The sequence below is a fragment of the Arvicanthis niloticus genome, chromosome 15, assembly GCF_011762505.2.
Source record: "Arvicanthis niloticus isolate mArvNil1 chromosome 15, mArvNil1.pat.X, whole genome shotgun sequence".
NCBI lineage: Eukaryota > Metazoa > Chordata > Mammalia > Rodentia > Muridae > Arvicanthis > Arvicanthis niloticus.
Window position 1 is genome coordinate 54,180,463 of NC_047672.1, and position 18,155 is coordinate 54,198,617.

At 40.9% G+C, this 18,155-nt stretch overlaps 1 protein-coding gene across 6 annotated transcripts in view; it reads right to left on the reverse strand.

Moving 5' to 3' along the window:
* The window catches only part of Dync1i1 (dynein cytoplasmic 1 intermediate chain 1), a 302,775-nt gene that overhangs the window by 18,149 nt on the left and 266,471 nt on the right, over positions 1-18,155 (reverse strand). For all 6 annotated transcript variants that reach the window (XM_034519246.2, XM_034519242.1, XM_034519247.2 and 3 more), the window contains one exon: positions 3,333-3,473. In XM_034519246.2, coding sequence (XP_034375137.1) covers positions 3,333-3,473 — 141 coding nt within the window. The remainder of the gene's footprint in view (positions 1-3,332; positions 3,474-18,155) is intronic.

Genomic DNA, 18,155 nt, shown 5'->3' on the forward strand with positions numbered 1-18,155 from the left:
GCAACACTGGAGAATGGTCCACAACACTGTCACTGTCTGTTCAGAGACATCCTGTTAAAATGTAGCTATCTATGTGTGTGACTCCTTTAATAAACACTGGAAATTCAGAACCATTGGTAATTGGCCTAATAATCATTACTGCAGTGAACTAGCAGTGCTGAGACAAAATCTGCAGTGTGTCTGTCTGTCTGTTTATTTCAAGAACCTTGGTATGTGGAGGAAGGATTTTGAGGGCCTCGACCTTTCTTCTGTCAGTGTGTGTACTCTAGTCTTCAAGGTTGGAAGTTTATAATTGTTCAGAGCTCCCGAGCCTTCTACAAGAATGTTGATTCGGAAATGACAGCACATCATTAAGAAAGAAAGTGGTACATGCTAGAGGAAAATGGGGAGAAAGATGGAAGACAGCCACTGAGAGCATCTCCTGCCACTCTAGGAGATCTGTGCTTAATAAGTGCATCTCGCCAACACGGAAACGTGACATGTTCTGCAACATGGTATCCCTAGCATTCAGCTAGTCACTGGGCTGAAACCATCTGTTTATGGGAAACTATTGAGCCAATTCTTATCTTTAAAATAGCAATGAAAACTTCATCATATGTAAGAATCTACATTTAAACTTCATCTTGAAATCAATAAGAATTCTCTCCACCTGCTTAAATCATTGCATGTCAATTGTGAACAAAAACGTAAAATGAAAATTCTCAGCTCATTTAAAAAAAAAAAAAACTCAATTTCTACAATCAAGGTCCCTGCTGTGCAAGCTGGAGTCTGAATTTTTAACCAAACCTTGCAAAGAATAAAAACAATGTGAATTTAGATAGACTATAATTCTGTCAATACACTTTATTATTGCTGTGACGGCCTGAAAACAGATTCATGATTCAGCTGTAGAACCTTCAAAGTTCATTTTTAACACTGACTTAGAAGTAGCATATAGGATGTTACCTTGAATAATCTAAAAGCTGAGTAAAATGTTTAATCTTTGTAGGAACATAGCTAAAAATTAATTTTAAAAACCCGATCACCTTCTCATGTAGTTAAAACAATGCCTGATGTGTGTCTAATTAGTTTACTTGAAATGTAAGCAATATAGCAAACTGAAGTCAATTTAAAAAGATTATCCAAAATCCTTTCCTTTCATAGCTGTTATAAAAATATAATAAAATACACTATCACAGCCTATGGTATATGATAAAAATTAATGAGTACATGAAGGAAAATATATATCTGTATTAATTTAAGTGGTATTTGATGCTCAAATGTGAAAATCTGTATTAAAATAATCTGCATGCTCTTTGCATGTGTCCTACTTCCAACTTTGATTTCATAAGTATTCTCATGCTTTTATGACACAGTCATTTTAATTGCAAATACAAGATGTATATAGCATAAATTACTAAGCAGTAAGAGTCGGTTGCATCAAGGGTAAATAGCCATTTCTGCAGAGGAGTGAGAGTTGGGGGGACAACTTGGTTTAAAAGTACAATAATCTGAAATACAAAGTAGATGGGGAACATAGGTTCCCTCCCTCAGTCTTTTTAAAATCTATTTCCTAACCTGACTTAAACCTGAAAAAAAAAGGGGGGGGAGGTTAAACTGTGAGGTCCTGGATCTGAGTCAGACTCGGTGTGCATTTACTGTCACTGTGAAGGCAGAGCCATGTTTATCATCAATCTTAACTGTATGTATAACTGACCATGTGTTTTTAAATGTTAACCATAAAACTTCTCTGAGTTTCTCTCTTTGATACCTATAGAAAGTGTCAAGATATCACTTTCTTTTTTATGGGGACAGAGAGAGAGAGAGAGAGAGAGAGAGAGAGAGAGAGAGATCAATAAAGTTAAATCTAAGTTGTTAAGGTGTGGACTACTGCATCCCTTTGTGTTCATTGGAACTGGTGTCATGGAAGCATCACCTCAGCCTGGCCTGCTTTCTGATATAGCATACTCCCGAATCTATCTGGAAAGCATTTTTTTTTTTTTGGTTGCTTAGAATTTCTTCTAGCAAATAGAAGCAATATGATTTTAATCAACGGTGATGAAAGACTTTGGGAGACCATTACAACGTAAGGTAATAGCATCTTACTATTAAATGCAATGATGCTATAAACATTTCAGCATCCCAAATGATGGGCATCTCACTCATGCCTTCTGACCATTTTCAAAGATACTTTATTGTGTAACTTTCTTTTTCCATCGTTCTTGGAGGTAAAAGAAAAAAAATTGGCTGCGATGAAAATGCATTTGTCTGGTGATAGTTACAGGTATCTGTGCCCTTAAAGGTACCCAAACACAACATCACCTGAAGGAAATTTCTCTCCCACAAAAAAATTCTAGCCTCTTGTGCTCCTCCTTCATGTCCTCCAGCCTTAGGACCCTTAATTAAAAAGGCTGAATGGCTTCCTGCTCCAAGCACTTCAAAGGACTTACTTTACTTGACACATACCTTGTACCATGTACTCTTTACCTGGGTATTTGTACCTGGACCAAAACCCAAGAAATGATGCAGAGGCCATTTTAGGACACATACTATTCATGTAATATGTTCCCTGGCAACAGCACCAATCCTAAGGCTCTGAATTAGACCCTCAATACTTTTTTGAGGGGTTGAAATAAAAGGAACAAAGCAGATGACATACACTTTAAAAATAATCATTTTGTTATCAACTTTTCTTTTTTTAGAAATAGGCATTTTTTTCACTTGTGAATGACTTTAAGTGTGACATGTTAAAATCCCATTTTAAAAACTAATTGAGTGTTGCACACGTGTTTAAACTTAGACACTACTGCCTTTGAGTTCAATATTGTAGACAAGGAATATTTCCTTAGCAAAAATCAAAAGGATGTTAGATCTAAACAGAAAGCAGTGTAGAGAATCATCTTTTATGGAGTCAAAACAGAAATTGTACAAATAGCCAGCGTTGACAGAGTAACCTCATTTCAATAATCCAATCTAAAAACGGCACCCACGAAAGCTTACTTTTCCAAGTCTCTGCCAACAAAGTTATTTCAACACTATGTGTCCTTCCCCTTAGGGAAAAGTGTGAACACACTTTGTGCTCTTAGGGAAAAAAGGTGTGTGGGGGGCAGAGTCGATAACTGTCTAAGATCTGCTACAATTTAGGGATGAAGTGACATGGAGTTTTGGCCAATACATCTGCTGGTTCTCTTCTGAGTAGTCAAGAATTGGGGGATGTGGGGAGATCGCTGCCCAGAGGCAATTGGAGGGTCTGTCCACAAAAGGCCATTATTATTATTTTTGCAGGAAGAACCAGACTGCAGAGTGGCCCGGGTGCCCCCTCCCAGCCCTGGGCCCGGGAGCCTCCTGCTCACCTCGGTGTCACTGTTGAGGTTCCAGAGGTCCAAGCGCCCCATCCCGTCCACGCAGGCAAAGAGCGCGGGATGCACGGGGGACCACATGACATCGTACACATAGTCTGCATTGTCTTCAAAGGAGTAGAGCGGCTTGTTGTGCTGTAAAGCAGAGAGACCGTGAAGACTTAGTGGCGCTGCCGCCGCCTCGGGCTGTCTAGAGAGCCTAATTAAAAACTTTGCACATTCACCAAGTGTCATAAAACTTCCCGAGATGAAAGTCCTCGAGAAGGTGAACCGGAGCTTTAATGTGACTACAACTGTCCAGTGGCATAAATAAATCCCCGGGGGTGGGGGATACTCTGAATGGGCCGGGGCCGGACCCGCGGAGCGAGGCGGTTTCAGACACAGTTGTAAGCGACATTCCAGACAGGTGGACGCGACTGCCATTAGCTTGGAATTCTTGCCGGGCCAAGCTGTGCAGGTCGCCGGGAGCCTGAACCCAGCAGTGGGCTGAGGGGCTTGGACCCGCTGGGATGCTCCGAAGCCCGGGCAGTCCCTGGCGACCCTGGCTCTGCACCGAAGGCAACGTCTGCCACCTCGTGGTCCTCGCTTGTCGCTGCAGCAACGGTGGCTTCTTCCAGTCCAACTGCAGGCCAAATTCATATTTTAACTCATTCTTTGCGGAGAGGAAAGGGGACAAATACCTTTAAAGGCAGGTCTCAGCTCTTACAGGAAAGTGGACATTTCTCCACTCAAGACACTAGCCTCTCTCTATGGGGTTAGTTAGCCCGAACCAAGTGGAGCAATATAGTACATTCTAGAACCTCTGAACTTACACAGAAAATATGACATTCTTTCTAAGTCACCAAGGATTTCCAAGACCCCTAAAGTTGATGTTCTGAGGGGAAACACTGAACATTCTTCCACTGCATACAAATGCCTCCACTCCAGAGGGATATAATAAATTAAAATGGCACACTTGATTTCCAGTGAATATTGTCACATCAAAATAGCACAGAAGTCAGAGGCAAGTTTGAAAGTACACCAGAAATAAAACGTAATTGGACTTTATGAATTATTCATCCCATCTGGCTTGTCTTATTCTAATTTCTGCATAATGGCTTTACTAATCCCTGATCAATTAATGTAAAATGAAATTTAAATGATAATGAAAGCCCCAGAGATAAAAGAAATTAACTATTCTTATATCCTCTGACAGAAATCTAAACAATGGGAATTTTTGTCTTCTTCCTCGAGTCAGCTGTCTGCACTCTCTCCCCCGGCTCTGTGGAATGCCTACACAGGCCAGGGCGGTGAGATCAAGAAAAGATAACATACAATATAACAATCAAATCCTTTCTGCCTTGGATATTCAAAGAACACATCTGTAGGGAATCGGCTCCAAGTATCAGAGAGAGCTTCCAATGCGCGCTGCTTGTGTATTCGGGATGCTCAAAGTACACGTGCTGAGATGGGAGTGGGGAGAACCAGTGCAAACCCGCAGTTCTTTAACAGAAACAGAATGCAACAACTTGTTACAGGAGAAACTACAATTGACTTATTTCCATTGTTTGCATTTTCTTGACATTTGAAAGTCACTGGCTTGATTAAACAAAGTTTGGATAGAGTAATGCAACACAGATTGTGTTGTGTGTGTGCAGACCAGTGTGTGTGTAAGGGTGTGTGTGTATGAGTGTGTGTGTATGAGTGTGTGTGAATGTGTGTGTGATGTTTTTTAAAGAGATTTTTAACTTCATATTTTTAACTTAAAAAGTGTCTGTGAGGGAGTGTAATTTGAAAAAGAATACCTGTCATCGAAACACTAAAAAGGAACAAATTAGACACTTATCTTATAGTGATGTCATATTATTATTCTATAAATTTTATACAAAAATATTTTAAGTCTTATGTCTGTAATATGACTAGAAACCAAAATTATTTGTTTATCGGCCACTGCTTGTGTCTTCTTCTCATTGTTCATATTAGATAATTCAAACTTTTACTAGAAAATCCAAGTATCAAATGATTACCTGATAGCATGATTATATCCTTTTGCCTTATTTTTTAAAAAGGAAGTATGACCATTATGTTTATTACAATCTAACTCTTTGTAAAAAAAATAAAAACCAAACATATCACCACAGACTCTTGATTTTATAGCTAACTGGCCACTATTAGTTAGAGAACATAACACACATCTTTTAGAGTCAATAGCAGCTAAAGACATATGTGTTTGAAAGAGTGGATTCTTAGTATTCTTTCTCATTCAGTCACTAGTTTATCTAAGCACACAGAGCTGTAGATACGGATGCACATACAATCATACAATGCACATGTAACACACCTGCTATTACTGTTTTGATCAATTAAACCCCATCAAATTTCAAACAACCACTCTCTAAGGAGCTAACACAAGACAATGCTAATCCCCTTAAAAATTATCCTGTTAATTTTTTTTATAATATTCTTCCTTTTTCCTTTTGATATGTTCTTTACTGATAAATTCAGTAAAAATTATATCCTGGAGACATCACTTTTGAAACATCTGGAAATAACTGCTCTTCTTCATGTTACTGCACTTCAGTACTCTTCTCCTCTTGTCTTTCTGAAGCCTTCTCACCCCCCCACACACACCCCTAAAGCTGAACCATCTATTACAAAAGTCACTGTGAAAGCCACGCTTGGCCATATTAGGTGTGTGCTTGGGAAAAGGGAGGAGGCTTTATATTTTCAAAGGCTCTGTTTAACCTTGGTAAATTGATAGGTTTGGAAACTTACTGAACTCATTACTGTATGCTCTGGGCTCCTATCTACAGACCACTAGGTCCCATGTCCCACAGAGGCATACAATACCAGTGCAGAATAATGCCCCTTTGTATACCTTTGTATACTAGTCCTATTTTGAACAGCAATTTCACTTTGTTCAATAAAGGATTTTTATCATTCTATTTCATTTTGTCTCCAAGGATCACATTATTAAAGATCTGCCTCAAATGCTTAACTTTTAAAAATCTATTGTAAATACTAATATCATGAAATATTAATATTTTCCAAAAAGACCTTGAAAGCCTCTGGTCTCAAGAACATTGCTTTGGAGTTTGTGCAGCAGAAACTTCAGAGCTCACAGAATTCGTTATAGCTTACGAGGGCATGGCTATTGATTTTAGAATACCACAGATTTTCAAAAGACAGTATGGGAACAAACACTGTCAATGATCTTGAGGGGGAATTTCACAATATCCTTTGTATATATCAAAGTCACAGAGGAGTCATGATTTAAAACATTTACTCTGGAAAAATACCTGAGGTGGTTGAGTTAACTAAATATTGCTCCAAAGCATATTGCTGTAGAAAGCGTTTTTTTTGTAAAGCAGTCAAATTTCAATGGAGAACACCCCCCTTCACCTATATGTTTTCCTTTCAAACGTCATGCTTAGTGCCAGCAAAGTGTCACAAAAGGAAAAGGAAAACTCCACCATTTACAACTTGTGCATATGCGGCACACCACTAAAATAAAACCTCAACCCTAGACTTCATCAGGCCTCCAGGTCTGCCATTCCCGATAATGGGCGTGAAGCTACATAGCCCAGCTTGTTTTTTAATTCAAAAACTGACTTTCAAACAAAGCAGAGTGGTCGGCCAGCACTGACTTACTTGAAGAGCAGGGAAGAAGGTTTGCTGTGGGCCAGGCTCTGTACACACATTGTCTGACTTAATCCGCATAAAATTTCTGTAAGGTAGATGGTGTTTACAGAAAAGAAAATTATAGCTCAGGGAAGTTAGTAACTCATAAGGCCACAGAAATTGTGGAGGAGGGGAAGTAGCTTTTGGTCTCAGGGTTTCTAGCTGTTAGGCATATTCTGTGTTCGCAGGCACTCTTCAACCTGGTCTTCAGTCTTTACAGAGAGAACAACAAATTTATTAGCCCTTATTCTTAACACTCTTGTTCAATTCAACCAATATTTACTAAGCACACACTAAATGACTTGTACAAACAGTTAAAAAATTATTAATGATTGTTTTTTTTTTCTTCCTAAACCAGTTATTAATGACTTTGAGGGCATCACCCACACTTCCGAGGGGTCATTAGCATTTGGTGGGAGGAAAAGAAAACTCTCTAACATGCTAGGAATAGGATGGGGACTGTCCTTTAGCCAGAAGAGCATGAGACTGTGCCCTGGAAAGTAGAATAAAATGAGCAAGGAGACAGAGGCTTGGCTCCAGATCTCTGACTGGGAGCCTCTCAGACAGAGCTACGATGATGGAGGCTGAAAGCAGAGGAATGAAGCTAGGAACAACCAGAAAGGGCTTGAAAGACGAGAAATGGCGGCCCTCGGAAAGTTTCACCTCAGGCCTTTGAGTGACAGTTTTGTTAGGTGTGAGATGGGAAGGAAGCTCTCTGATTGATGTTCAGTGATACATATTATCCCTGAACCCATCTTACTTGGAGTTTTTAGAATTTGGACCATGAGTTTCCAAAAAAATTTAAATGCTTTCTAAACTTTCAAACTCAGTAAAATAATAACATAAAATCGGGGCATTTGAAACGATGAAAGCTGTAAGAGTTTCTCTCTTTGATCAACTGGGAAATAAGAAATACGGGATTTGTGTTAGCCTGTGAGATCTGTTTACAAAAACAAAACTGTACAACATTCTTCCACTAGGACTCAGAACACAATCAGGTTACTTGTGAAAACACACAGGCCTGCCCATCCACCAACCTGTCAACTCAGAAGTGATTTCTATAGGGTTGGCTTCCCTGTCCTGACACTACAGAGTTGAAAATGGCAATTTTCCTCTGTGTTCTTTATCTTCTTCATTTATGGGGGGACTTCCAAGGGTCCCAACATAATTTAGTGTCCCAAAGGCCAGAGAATAAAACAATTTCTGTTACAACATTTTCCAACAGCCTCAAACACTGTATTGAGGTTGGGTTTGTTTCTAAATGATCAACTTTCCAACCAAACATAGAAGTGCTTACCCAATCTGGGAACATTTCATTTGTTAGGGAGCAGTATTATTTAGGGGACAGTATGCAGGTAGGTAACGGAAAGGATAGAAAATTAATAATACAGTTTTTAACGTTGAGTTCTGAAGCAGGAGAAGAACAAGTGGACCTAGAAACAGTACCCTGTTGGGAGAGAAGGATGATGACCAAAACGAGTAATATGAAGATATCCTTCAAAAGCTGTCCTGTGGTCCCTGTGGAGCAATTAAAACAAAGAGACATCCAGTTCTTCCATGAACTATTAAAATTTGAGACCACATTATCACTTTAACAAAGAAAAAAAAAAAGCAAAGGATCCCCAAACTCCAGGCTCATGCAAAATGAATACTTCTACCATAAAAAAAAAAAAAAAAGAATGTGGTTAAACACACAAATAAACCAAAACTCACAAACCAGAGCAAAGAAACCAACCCTCTTGGCCTCAGAGAGGTGTTGCAAATTTGGTACCATCTTTGGAAAACTTTATGTGTAACTTAATTTGAGGTCCTGCTAATGTACAAAGTATCTCTTATTTATCTTAATGTCTGTGGCCTCTTATTGACTCAATCCGTATGTTGGCTGCATGATGACCTTGTCTTCCTGTCCAGGAGTTGCAGCTTAGACATCAAAACTTTGGGGAATCATTCTCAACACAACATGTACAGCAGGTCAGTCGGTTGGTTTTTGTGCTTTAAGCAAAATTATTTGAGAACTTTAACATTAACTAATTGACTTAAAACAATATAAAAGATGAGTATGGGCATCCAGGAATTTGATGTTTGTCTCTGTCTAGATGTAGCAGTCTGCTACCTGAGATCAAAGCCACATGAAAGGCGTTCTTTGTTGCTCTGCCTTCCTCTACAGCTGATTTGCATGGAGGAATCCTCTTAATCCAGGAGGCGCCACCAATAAAGAGGCCAATTATCCATAAAAAAGAATGTATACATATTCACAGGTTTTGACTAGTATGGGAGTGCTCAAAGCCATGGGGAAAGCTATGAGCTTTGTCTAATTCATAAAGGGAGTGTTTCCCACACTGTCATTTTTTTATGGATGTTAGCTCAACCTCAAGGTTCCTTAAAACTGGCTTTCTAGTGACACACATTTTATGGACACATTGTGAAAACACTAACCAGGGAGCAGCTCTGAGGGATGGCCGAGAGGAGAATTATGTCTCTAACAGTAGAGCGAGCTGAGTTGATTTATTTCTTCAACAGGTCTTCTCTCAAGCCACATCTTTTGAAAGAGCAGAGCAACAGAAAGGGGCAAACAGGTTGAGTCCCCTGAACTGGTTGCATGCTTCCCAGTTCTACTGCTACTGTGGCTGAGGGGCTTCATACTCAACATCATATTAGTTAGGCAAAAAACCATTCTGCATGTATATGACAGTTAGGGTGATTAGAGAGTCCCAGACAGACAGAAGATGTGAATACCAGTATGAAGGATTGGAAGTGCAAAGAGGGAGGACAGACCAGACCTAGAAGAAGCAAGACATTTGGCTGTGTCTGTACCATGAAGTCATGAAGAATTAGAAGGAAAAACCAAGTCAGACAGTGTCTGCTTACTTATTATGACTTTGATGTCAGGTTGTACAATTGTATTTCATTAGCCAGTAGGCTAAAATATTTCCATCGAAATGATTTTAAGTGCTGATCTCCACTGTAACATTGATCTTACAATCTTTTGTGGTTGATCTTGTTTGAGGCAGGGTATCAGGTAGCCATGGTTGCACTGGAATTGATTATGGAAGCTGAGGATGACCTTGAACTCCTGATCCTCTGGATTTATGCAATGCTAGAGATGAAACAGAGCTTTGTGCATGACAGGTACTGACTCCTATCGTCAACCTTGCACCAAATTTGGAATCTATTCTTTCATAATTTTATACACACACACACACACACACACACACCACAGACATATGCAAATATGCACATACACACACCACAAAGTACTAAAATTATTTTTCCCCAATTAATCTCTTTTACTCCCCTTACATGCCTGCAAAACTCCGTCTTCTTCTCACAAGACCACTACTACTTTGAGTTATTTTAAACTCTTTGGTGACCCACAGTATTTAATTAGGGTTGCTTACATGGACATGGGTAAGGAGTTAGCCATTTGAGCAAGGACAACTTAGGAGTTACTACCTCACTCCCATCCCTGGCCCATCTAGAAACCATGAAGGCCTAGCAGTCCCTTAGGGAGGGGTGGAGTCTCTGGAGCCCTTCTCCTGTTGATGATGCATTTCTGAGAGACCAAGTCTTATACAGGTAGTGACCGCTAGTGTGAGTTTGTGAACAACAGGCTTTAGTGAAGTGCATGTTATAAATGCACAAATTAAAAAATATATCAATTTACAAATCTAGAATGGTAGATTCTATTAGAGTCTCCCATCATATTTATTTCTGAAATGGTCAGGTTGGTATTTGCCAATTACCAAAGCTAATGTGATATTAGTGAGCTCACTTAAATGTAACAGTTAGGGATGTGTGTGTGTGTGTGTGTGTGTGTGTGTGTGTGTGTGTGTGTGCACTCAGAACGAGGATGAGGTTTGGTAGCTCATCTTGCTTACGTCTCCTTTGTACCTTTTGTATAATACGTAATACAAATATAGCTGACATACTTCTCTTAATTTTGCAGAGGACCAGAATGGAGAATCCTAGAAAGCAAAAGCTCTAAACATTCTGCTCGAGTTAGCCGTATCTTTGCACCAGATTTCTTCTTGTCTATTCCATTCTGCTTCACCAAGCTGGAATTACTTTGTACTGAAGGAGCGAACACAAACTAAATGTGAGGTGAAGTGCGGTTATTCCGGATATTGGAAATAGCCACGTGATTGCTTGGATTACCTTTTGCTCTATACAATTTGCAAAGTTAACAGGTCACAGGTCTTAAAAATTGGTTTGATCCCCAAAACAACTACTTGGGGTTAAAAAAATATGAGATCTGACTTATCTTACAATATTAGTTATACAATGATAATCAATGCGGGGACCTGGGGGCGAGCCTTTACTTGCTTTATAAGCAAGTCATTGGCGTGCAACTCTCCCACACCCAACAATATTATTTAGAAGGCTCTGCTTGAGAAGTCAACCTGCTCAGTATATCATTAAAATACAGAGGCTAACATTTCCCCTCCCTGCTGATTGAAAGAGCAAAACAAAAGATTTACCAAGCCCAGACTGCTTGTTCAATGAGAAAGTCCAGTGAGCTGGGGTGAATTTTAAGTCCCCAAAGTGTTTATAGTTACATGAATTAGTCACACATGTCTGCATACATATTCAGCAGCTCAAAGGCATGTGCGCACAGGCGAGTGTTGAGGAGGGCTGTAGAAGCAAAGAACAGGAAGTATGCATCCAGGGCAAGTTGGGAGGTGGCTTTACGATTTCTTCTGTGGTTTCTTTCATGGTTAAAGTATTCTGCGTGGGTGAGCTTTTGAAAAAGGATGCAACAGACATGTGCAGCGGGACAGGATTGGTGACAGCACAGGCAGATTTATCAAACCCAATTTTAGTATTTACTCTCCGATGCTAAGAAGGGAGAGGAGAGAATAAAAATGGCCATAAAGAAAAAAAAAATCAAATAAATCAGACACTGTCTGATATTGTGTTTATCAGAAAAGCACCAACAGACCTTTGGAGTTGTGGACAAATTCTGTTTTCTGTTCTGTAGTAAACCTTACCAATTTTGCTCATCTTCTTGCTTGTAGAACTTATAATTTTAATTTAGCGTGTGCAGTGTGGGTTTTCCTTCTGATATTTTGAATATTTAAGAGCACAATAGCAGAAACACACATAGGAAGAGTCCTTTGTTAAAATGACATCATCCTAGAAGGCATTCATCCCTGCTGCAGATGCTCTAACTTCCTTCTACTGAACACACATTCCAGGTAGGACATCAGCTATCTTTCTACCTTAGGCAATCAATAGGAATCAAGATTTGTCTCTGCTCTCAGGCACTAACCGTCCAGGTAGGAGAATAAGCACTCTGAAATGAATACTAAGAAAATCTGTTTTTACACTGTATTCCAAAAATATTTTCCATATCTTCCAGATCCTGTATCATGCAATGTTAAGAACAAACACTCAACAGAGAGCTCTAACAGGGACAGAAAGACTGCATAGCTGTTGCTGCCATCTTGATGATTGGTTATTGCAAGCTGGTGGTGAAGCAGATCCAAGCAACATGAAAAACAAAATGAAAGGGGACACATATGGAATTAAAAGGAGGTGCAGAGACTGTCCTGTTGTAAGAAACAAGGAATGGAAATTCTTTCTCAAAGACACATTCCTGAGTAAAACTCAATGAGGACCTTCCCTTACCTGAGAACCCCTGGAAACCAGACCAGCTCCCTGTCTTGTTTTTGCTAAAGAAAGAGAACAGGTACGATAGCCAAGTGTTCATTCTGTGCTATAGTTGATAGATGCCAGAGGAATTCTAAGATGGGCTTGAAGGTTGGCATCTGATGTGTTCCAGGAAGGTATTGCCTAGGACAGCTGAGGAGATCTGCTTTGAAAGATGCAGATACCCTAATAGACACAAAGGAAGAGAGTCATGGAGGAGAGAGCAGAGCAGACCTGGTCATATGGTCAGGATGGCATTCCCAGCTAGACGTCAAGTGAGAGCTGGAAAATCTCTAGGAGGACTGAGCATCTGTCCACATAGATAAAACAACAGTAATTTTGATCATGGGTATATTGTCTGTCTCTGGTTATGTTCCCTGCCATTGGATCTCCCTCCTCTACCCGAACTACTTGGTTGGGCAACAGTGAGAGAAGATGCTTAGTCTTGCTGGGACTAGATGTCTCAAGACAAGTGGTACCTAAAGGGGATTTGTCCTTCTCTGAGGAGAAAAGGACGGGGTAATAAGGGAGGGATATGTAAGGGTGAGACTGAGAGAGGAGGGAGTTGGTCTGTGATTGGGATGTAATGTGAATAAAAATAAATTATGGAAAAAAACTAAAAAGAGTTCTTGATGCAGTTCCTGCTAATTTATTAAGTATGCATTGAGAAATGCGCCATGTACTAAATGCGTTTGAAGATGTCTAATATTCATGTGTAAGTTTATATCTTTTCTGAGTGTGGATGGCTGAATGATGGGTACCTCTAGCTGAGTGCAAGACAGAAGAAATAGATTTTAAAAAAAGAATGCAATTGGCATTTTAAACATGGTACATTTGGGCCTGGAAGTGACACTTGGGTTAAGCTGACAAGAAAATAAATACAGACATGGAGTTAAGACAGGACTGGGAACTTTTTACAAGAAGTGTTAAGGGACAGGAAAAAATATCCTTAAGAGAAAAAGGCTATGCCAAGATAAAGCAGTAGAACAGAATCCAGGATGGGGAGAGCCAAAGGAATGAGCGGTAGCCAGAATTAAAGGCAATGGCTGCTAAGGGGAATCCCTTGCATTTATCAGCTCAGGACTCATGGATGGTGGCGAAGACAGACACGTGAAATGAGCAATAGTGTTGGTTAAGGAAAGGCTGGAAGAAGCCATGCTCGGTGCTGACCCGTGCTGTGCTCTGCAAGCTGTGCACCTCACAGGAGAGCAATGTCTGGAATATAGAAATTAATAAAAGTTAATTATATATAATATATATAAATTAATAAAATAAATTATAAAAAATAAATATATAAATTAATAAAAAGTTAAAGCCCCAAACCCAGCCATCCAGTCAATAAATGGGCAAGCGAGTGAAGTAAGTAGCTCTCAAAAGAAAAGCAACCGTGTAATTCATACAGGAAAAAAATGCTCAACATTCATATCTGCCCGGGAAGGGCACATCAACACTACACAAAGATACACTCTTATCCCACTTAGAATGACTACCATGAGGAAAAAACGGAAACAAATGGCTGCCAGGGTATGGGGCAAAGTAGCCCCCAGACATTGCTTCTGGGACTATAAACCAGCACAGCCACTCTAGAAAGCAGAGTGGGGACTCTAGCCAGGAATGGTCAGTCTTTGTACCACAAGAGAATAAGATATTAAACATCTGATATATTCTATCTCATTAAAAACAGATAACACTTAGCTTTAGATAAGCTTAAAAAGACACCAGTATATATCCATAAATTCTTTGTATGTAACTCTTGTATTTCAAATGATTTGCATGTACGTGTGAAAGACAGAGATGATAAAGTTCTCTTGGGGTAGTCTCATGTGTCTGTCTGTGAAGAGCCATGTCAGGAAAGTGAATGGTACAGGATCTCATGCAAACAATCACCGTGCACCAGCTGCACAGGGTTAGAACATCAGCCAAGGTGGTACTCCTGCATAAAACAGTCTTTCCATTCACCGTGAGCAGATTCCACTGTCAGAACAGCCTCATTTCTCCGACTATACTTTCCCTCAGGGTCCAGCTGGCCCTGGATGTTAGCATTGGGAAAACTGCAGCACTCAGGTACTAGGAGCCAGGGTGGTAAAAAGATGCCCTGTGTAGCCTGTGATGCTAACAGGGTTTGGTTTGGGTCCGTAAGCAAGGGTAAATGGGGATGCTGAAGTAGCCTCGGTTCTCAGGATGGGAAGAATAGCAATGGTTGCGAGATTACCCCTGTCCTGAAGTCTTTATTCTTAGTACCTTAGAATGTGATTGCTGTATTTGGAGATAAAGCCTTCTAGCAGGTAATTATGTTTAAATTTGGCTTTGGGGAGTGTAACCCAATATGAACAGTGTCTTTACAAGGAGAGATTAGGACCCAGACACATCCAGGGGGGAAGAGTGCTAGGAGACACAGGGCTAAGACTGCTACAGGTTAAAGAGAGGTTCTCTGAAAAGAAGCTGGCCCTCGTGGCACTTTGGCATCAGATCTGTGAGGAAATACATTCCCACTGTTGAAGCCTCTCCACCCACCATACTTTACTCAGGCAGGCCTAATGAAGTCAGAACTTAAAGGGAAGCGGTGCGGCATTCCATTTTCCTCTCACCCATCGATGCCCTCCGGGGTTTATCTACTGACATTCCTGCCTCCATGGAAGGGTCTCTGACAATATGAGACACACTCTGTTTCTAAGCAGCTCCCTCTGTCTTTTTCGAGCACGTCCCTTTGGGACCAGTGATAGTTGTTCTACTGTTAGCTCTACTGCACCTTCTGGTGAAGGGAACAAGTTGCCTGTAATGAATATAAAACATGCGCTTCATTTCTGGAGACAGCAAAAACCTTTTGAAGAAATCTCAACTTGACTTATATCATGCCCGTCACTCCGAAACAATCCTGTGACAAGAGCTTATGATAGGAAAAGGAACATTCCATGGAGAGCGATATTGTCTCTATACAAACTATCCCAGGGATCTGCCTAAACTTAACTAGGAAATGGCTGCTTTGTTGTAGTACGTCAGTCTCTTGCCTGAGGTAAGAGTTATGTTATTTTTTATTTTCTTTCAATATCTTTGTAAGTGTAGTGTATGCATGTAGGTACATATACCTACTGGTAAGTGTATTTGTCTGTGCCTGAAAATGTGACGGACAATGATAGACTTCTTCCTTCATTGCTTTTCACCTTATTAATTAAATTAATTAACTAACTAATTAATTTATTCTTTTGAGACAGGTCTGTCACTGATCCTGGAACACACTGATTAGCTAGACTAGGCTTGTAGCCTAGCAAGCCCCTGGGATCCTGCTGTTCCTGCATCCCAGTCATGTGTTGCCAAGCCTGGTTTTGTACAGGAGCACTGGGGATTTGAACTCACCACCTCATCGTCCACAGTAAGCACTTTGCTCATTGAGCCACTTCCTTGGTCACCTAAGCATTATTTTCTGCACTTGAGTTCAGAGGTTATTTTGGTCTGATATTCCACTCCCTGTATCCTCTGCCTCAACGTCTTTATTTTTTAGAAAAGAGGTTCAAGAGGTAATGTGGGATGTGGTGAGAGGGCAGGCAGGGTAAGCAAGCAGGATAGATTCAGCTGGCATGGGTCCTAATGCTGACACCCTCTCATGCAGGGCTTGGGGTGCACTTTTAGACTCAAGAGCAGCCCCCTGCCAAGATCTCCCTAGCAGCCGCCTTGAAGGCTAATTACTGCTGAATACGTTCCCAAAGTTGGAAAATTTTCAAAGAATTTTTGAATACATTTCTGCGGTTCTCTTAACAATAGGACCTATCAAACACAAGGAGAAGGCTCTGTTTAAAGCACAGACAGGAGATAAGAAGAATGTGTTTGATTGCCAAAGTGACTAATTTATTTTTTGCACAGTATTAATGATGCTACAATAACCAATATCTATAGCCCAGTTTTGACAGTTTATCCTAACGGTTCCTATTGTTTAAAAAAGAAGAGAAAGAAGGAGGGAAAAAAAAGGAAAAACGAAAGCAGGAAAGAAAGAGAATGTTTTATTTCGCTACATTTCAATTTGTTAACAAGACTCCACATAAGCAAAACCAGAGGTCATTAGCAAACAACCAAAACATGCCTGTCTCCAGAAGACTACAACCCCCTTCATCATTTAAAATATAGCTCTGTCGAAAACCCGGCTCATGACAAATCCTGAACATGAAAAATTCAATGCAGACTCGAAACCACCTGACTTTGCTTTGGGCCTGTACTCTTTAAAATTACCTAGAAAACACCATAATCTTCTCTCCGTGCAGCTGGCTGTGGGCCAGAACCCTGGCTCCAGAGGCAAAGGGCAAAACTGAAAATCATGTCTCCGCAGACAGCCCCACCCTCTCTCCCAAGTCCACTTGGCCTCCTGACAGAAAGTGAGGTCTAAAGCACATTCATCCTGGGCCTGGGATTTTTTTCCCCCCCTTTGGCCTAAACTCAAGACTCTTGTTGGGAAAGAAAAAAATCCCAAATGTTGTCACCCAGCCTGAAGAAGGCGAAAGGTTTAAATGAGTGGCCCGCAGCTGGTGAATGGCTCACATCTGCGGTTTAATAGGAAGCCAGTGGAACCAGAGAATAGCAGAACTTCAATGTGAGGTTTGAAAATGGGGATGGGGGAAAGACTGAATGAATTTCAGCCATGAGTCCACTCCCATGCAGATCCGGCATGTGGAGAGTTACCTACTGAATACAGAGAGGATGGAGAATGGGGGACTGCGGGGTGGGAAGCATGCTTGCTTGGCACCTGTGTCCCCAGCTCTGTGTAAGCCTCCCTGAACCCTTCACTCCTCCCCTTCCCGGGACTGCAGGCCTTAACGACTCCCCATGCCTGGCACCCACCCACTCACTCCGCACTCCCACCCGCTCTCACGCTGAGGCTGGGAGAGAGCCAGGAAACACTGTCAAGTACATTTTACCTCCCGCTGAGCTAGTGACAGGCTCAGTACAAATCGCTACATTGAGAAAGTGTCATGCCACAGATCCCATGGCCACTGCAGCAGCAAGACAGGCCCGGGGGTTCAAATGTGGCCATCGATCTCCCTGGAGGAAATGACTGAGCCTAGCCTTTTGCGGGATTCCTCTTCACCTGTAATCGCTATTGTGTGCTGCAGCAAGCAGGGCTTGCTCACATCCTCCTCCACTGCTGTCTGTTCAGGCACCCTAGCTTTGTTCTACCCTTGATGGGCATGGAATTCCCTCACTGCTCACTAACTGTCCAACCCTATCAGCTCCATGGAGTCCATGAACTCCGTCATCTGCTTTCAAACGCGTAAAAAACTTCGGAGAAATTCCCTTCAGCTTCTAGCTTCTTTTCCTATGTATGTTTGTTGATGTGTTAGTATATATGTTTGTGTGTATGTATGCATGCATGTATGCATGTATGTATGTATGTATGCATGCATGCATGTGTGTAGGTCTACTGCATGTATGGAGGTCAGAATGACTCGCAGGATTTGGTTTGTTTTCTTCTCCTACCATGTGGGTTCCAAGAAGTAAACACGGATTTGTCAGGATTGATGC